The sequence below is a fragment of the Lactuca saligna genome, chromosome 8, assembly GCF_052625555.1.
Source record: "Lactuca saligna cultivar CGN05327 chromosome 8, ASM5262555v1, whole genome shotgun sequence".
Taxonomy (NCBI): domain Eukaryota; kingdom Viridiplantae; phylum Streptophyta; class Magnoliopsida; order Asterales; family Asteraceae; genus Lactuca; species Lactuca saligna.
The window spans coordinates 31,257,316-31,260,965 of record NC_136424.1 but is presented as its reverse complement, the minus strand read 5'-3'; the positions used below and the strand labels follow the sequence as shown (position 1 = coordinate 31,260,965).

The 3,650-nt window shown below is 35.0% G+C and overlaps 1 protein-coding gene across 1 annotated transcript; it reads right to left on the bottom strand.

Annotated features, from left to right (window-relative positions):
- Window positions 1-329: 329 nt before the first annotated feature.
- Window positions 330-3,212, bottom strand: LOC145009021 (uncharacterized). The gene is made up of 3 exons (XM_078967674.1): window positions 2,917-3,212; window positions 1,386-1,722; window positions 330-1,309 (listed from the first exon to the last, which is right to left on the bottom strand). Exons 1-3 carry the CDS (start codon window positions 2,995-2,997, stop codon window positions 564-566), a joined length of 1,164 nt encoding a protein of 387 aa, XP_078823800.1. The 5' UTR covers window positions 2,998-3,212; the 3' UTR covers window positions 330-563.
- Window positions 3,213-3,650: the final 438 nt, after the last annotated feature.

Genomic DNA, 3,650 nt, shown 5'->3' with positions numbered 1-3,650 from the left:
TCATTTTTCAAGAACAAAAAAAATGTTCATTTTTTCTAAAAAACTCTCTTTTATATATGCTAGAATTTCCCTTCAAAGAAACACCTATTTAACTGATTTCATGTTTTTATATTCCATAACTCAAAAACAATAAAAATAAGTGCATCCAATTGTTCTTTGCAAACAATTTACAACTTTTATACAAATATTCAGAAAGTGTGAATCTTAATTTCAAGAGGGAACTTAGAAATTATACCACTTGCTCATAAATACAACATATAAATCAAGAGCACAAACTTTGTTTTACAATTTATACACACAAGATAATGCATCCAACTATATTCAACACATTTAATCTAAAAATCATATCCATCAATTATAAAAATGAAGTCAAAAACTACAAACAAATATTTCACCACAAAGCATACCTACCAAACAATAAATTACATAAAGATTACCTTTTTAACTTCTTTTCTTTTATAAAAGAGGTTTCTTCCACTTTAACAAATTACAAAAAATTTCTTTTTTTTTTTTTTGCCACTACCAAAAACTATACACAACTTCACTATAACTAATTAACTATATTAGAAAGGAACAGTATACGGCAATGCATATAAATCTGCCTCCACTAAGAACCTCGCACATGGCTGCCACGTCATCTCCCGACATGTCTCCACATCATCCTTCATCGTTGACCTGGCAACTCTTGTCTCCCTCCTCCCCAACAACCAATCATCACCACCATCATCAGCAACCACCTGAGCTTCAAGAACAGGTGGGACCCAACTCCCTATCAACTTTTCATACTTCAAATGCTTCTTCTGCAACTTCTTCTCAAATCTTGTAGTAGGGCCCACATTCAATGGAATCTCACTGATTGGATCTTTTTTCTTCTGCAATTTGATTTCATCAGTTGACATTCTTCCTGAACTAGACACCATTGATGCATCAAGCTTTCTTGAAACAGATGGAGCAGAAGGTGGAATTGGAGATGGAGATGGAGTTGGAATCACATTTTCCGATGGTTTTCTGTAACCTGGAATTGGAATTGGTTGCTGTTGTCTAGATGAATGAAGCACTGCCACGTCACCCTTTCTTGAATGTAATGAAAGGGGTGCGGATTGTTTTCTATCATAGCTTGTTGATGTAGCAGGGATTCCAGACTTTCGGTTACTTGAAACTGGAACTGGAATTGGAATTGATGTTCTTTGCCCATTAACGGAATTGGAATTAGATTGTTGATCAAATCTCCCAGAAATAGAACATGAAGTTTCTTTGATGGAATCAGGTCCTTTCTGCTTCTTGAATAATCGAATCTTGATTGGTTTCACTATTGAAAGACGCCTTTCAAGATTAGTCAAAAGAGAACACAAAAGGGTATTTTCGTCAAAGAGAATCAAACTAACCATGATTAGAGTCATCGGGAACAACAGGATCATCTCTTTTCCTTTTGTTACTGTTCTGAGTGCTGTCTGATGAGTAACTTGGCTTGTGAGAGTCAACGGGTTGACTATGTTCTTCAGTTAAATCACTCTTTTCCAACTGCTCAATTGTATCCTCTTTTCTCTTGATGTTTAATGGTGGGAACTGTTTAGAATAGGAATCTTGTTGACTTTCATTTGGGTTCTTTTGTAGCTTTGACTTCTCTGAGTCTTTTCTTTTTTCTTTTTTTTCTTTCTTCTCTTTCTTTGCCCTCTTCTCCTTCTTCCTTTCTGATTTGGCCTTATCGGTTTCCTTCTGGAGCTTTAATTAAAGCACCAGAGCAACAAGTTTAGAACCATTGCTAACAAGGGACAACATTGGAACAAAAAGAGACCTCGATAGCAACATAATATGTTGTACAAACAAAACTTGTGACGATGCTTTTCTACATACAAGACCAAAATCTTTACAAGACATACCCACAATTCGCCTAGAAACTAGAAAGAAGAAATACTTTTCATTTGTTGACATTTCAATTTCACAAACAAAATCAATCTGAATATAAATTATCTTTTAAAGCTTCTCAGAAGTCAAAGTGACTTTAACATAGAAAGCTAACCCCACTACAGTGTGTAGTAAATAAGACAATTGGTAAGAAATGAAATGCTCAGCAAACCAGATGGAGTTTTACAGACAAAAGAGAACATGCAATTATTATGTTTTCTTAGTAAAATTAACAGCATGCTTGAAACCATTTAGTTAAATGCTTCTTTGGTAAATGTTCTACAAGCTATTAACACGGGTAGTGCTACATACCACTGGAATACAGATTTTGTTTTTCAAAGTGTCCTAAAACAAACCCTTAAAGCTGTATTATAACAAATATAGCCTAAAGACCACTAGTAATTAACAATGTAATCAATGCTACTCACTCACAATTGGGGAATATAAACATCCCCAGTATCCTTAAGACTTGCAATTTCATTTCCCAGAAAGAATTCAAGGGTTGCTTACATTACTCAGTTCTAACATCTGGTATCCAATCTTTCTTAATCATAACCTTAAAGGGCGAACTCTCACTCCTATTGTAAGGCAACATCATGTCAACGCCGACAAAGGGATACTAGACTGTGTACAATACTTGGGTCAAAACCTAGTTCAATTACCAAATTCACTTACAAAATCAATAAGTACCCCGTTTTCACCGTAGGCAGAACCTTAACTCCTCTAAGAAATCACTAAAACTAACCGACAATAATCCATCAATTAAACCATGATACTATTCTATTAGATAACCTATTATCATCTTCCTCAACCGACGAAATGATTCAATCAACTTTTGATAAACACATATTCACATCCTAAAACACATACTCTTCTGGTTCCTCATAGAGTAATAACATGTACAACATACACATCGACTCAGTTCAGATGTACATAAAGAGACACGACCCTTTTTTTTCGCATGTATATCATAGAAATACAACAGATCTCAAAAGTTCATTCTGAACAAACCTTAATCGATTCGATCAAGGCCTCATATGTAGCTCCGTTCCTACTATAACCAGGAGGAGGGTACGGAAAGCACCGAGACATCCTCGATTGATTCCTCAAAGATCGAATCGAAAGGATATAAGACACAAAAATCCTCCTAAAACCAAGAATAGAGATCAAATCGATGGGTTTATTAGACGTAGTAACGATCTAAAGAACCCGAGTGGAGAGATCTCTCGCGCCCCAATTGTATTTTGAAACTAGGGTTAGGGTTTCGACGGCGAGAGCTTCCAGAGGGGATCTGGAGATTGAAAGTTTGCGTAATGGGATTGTTCTAAAGGGTGAGGCGCTATTTATATGGGCAGATCCACCGACCTTTTAGAGGCTTAGACGCGTAATTTCCACCTTGGGCCTTCTTTTGTGGGCCTGATTATTTTGAGGGCCCACTTTCTTTGTGTAATATGTACGCAATGTTAAACTTAAAATCAATTATTACCATCTTATTTTCAAGTTTAATAAAATTTGTATAATATGATGTAACTTTTAGAAATTAATAATATGTCAAAATGAATGAAAAAACATGTTTATTTATTTATTAGTGTTCAGAAATGTTATAAGTGTACTTTATGGTCTGTATGGTTGAACGAGATGAAATAATCATGAAATTGACCAAGTAATGGATTTGCAAAAAATAATGGAATGTATCATTGTCATTCCTTCGTTTTGTTTACCTTGTTGTAATGGAATGAATCATT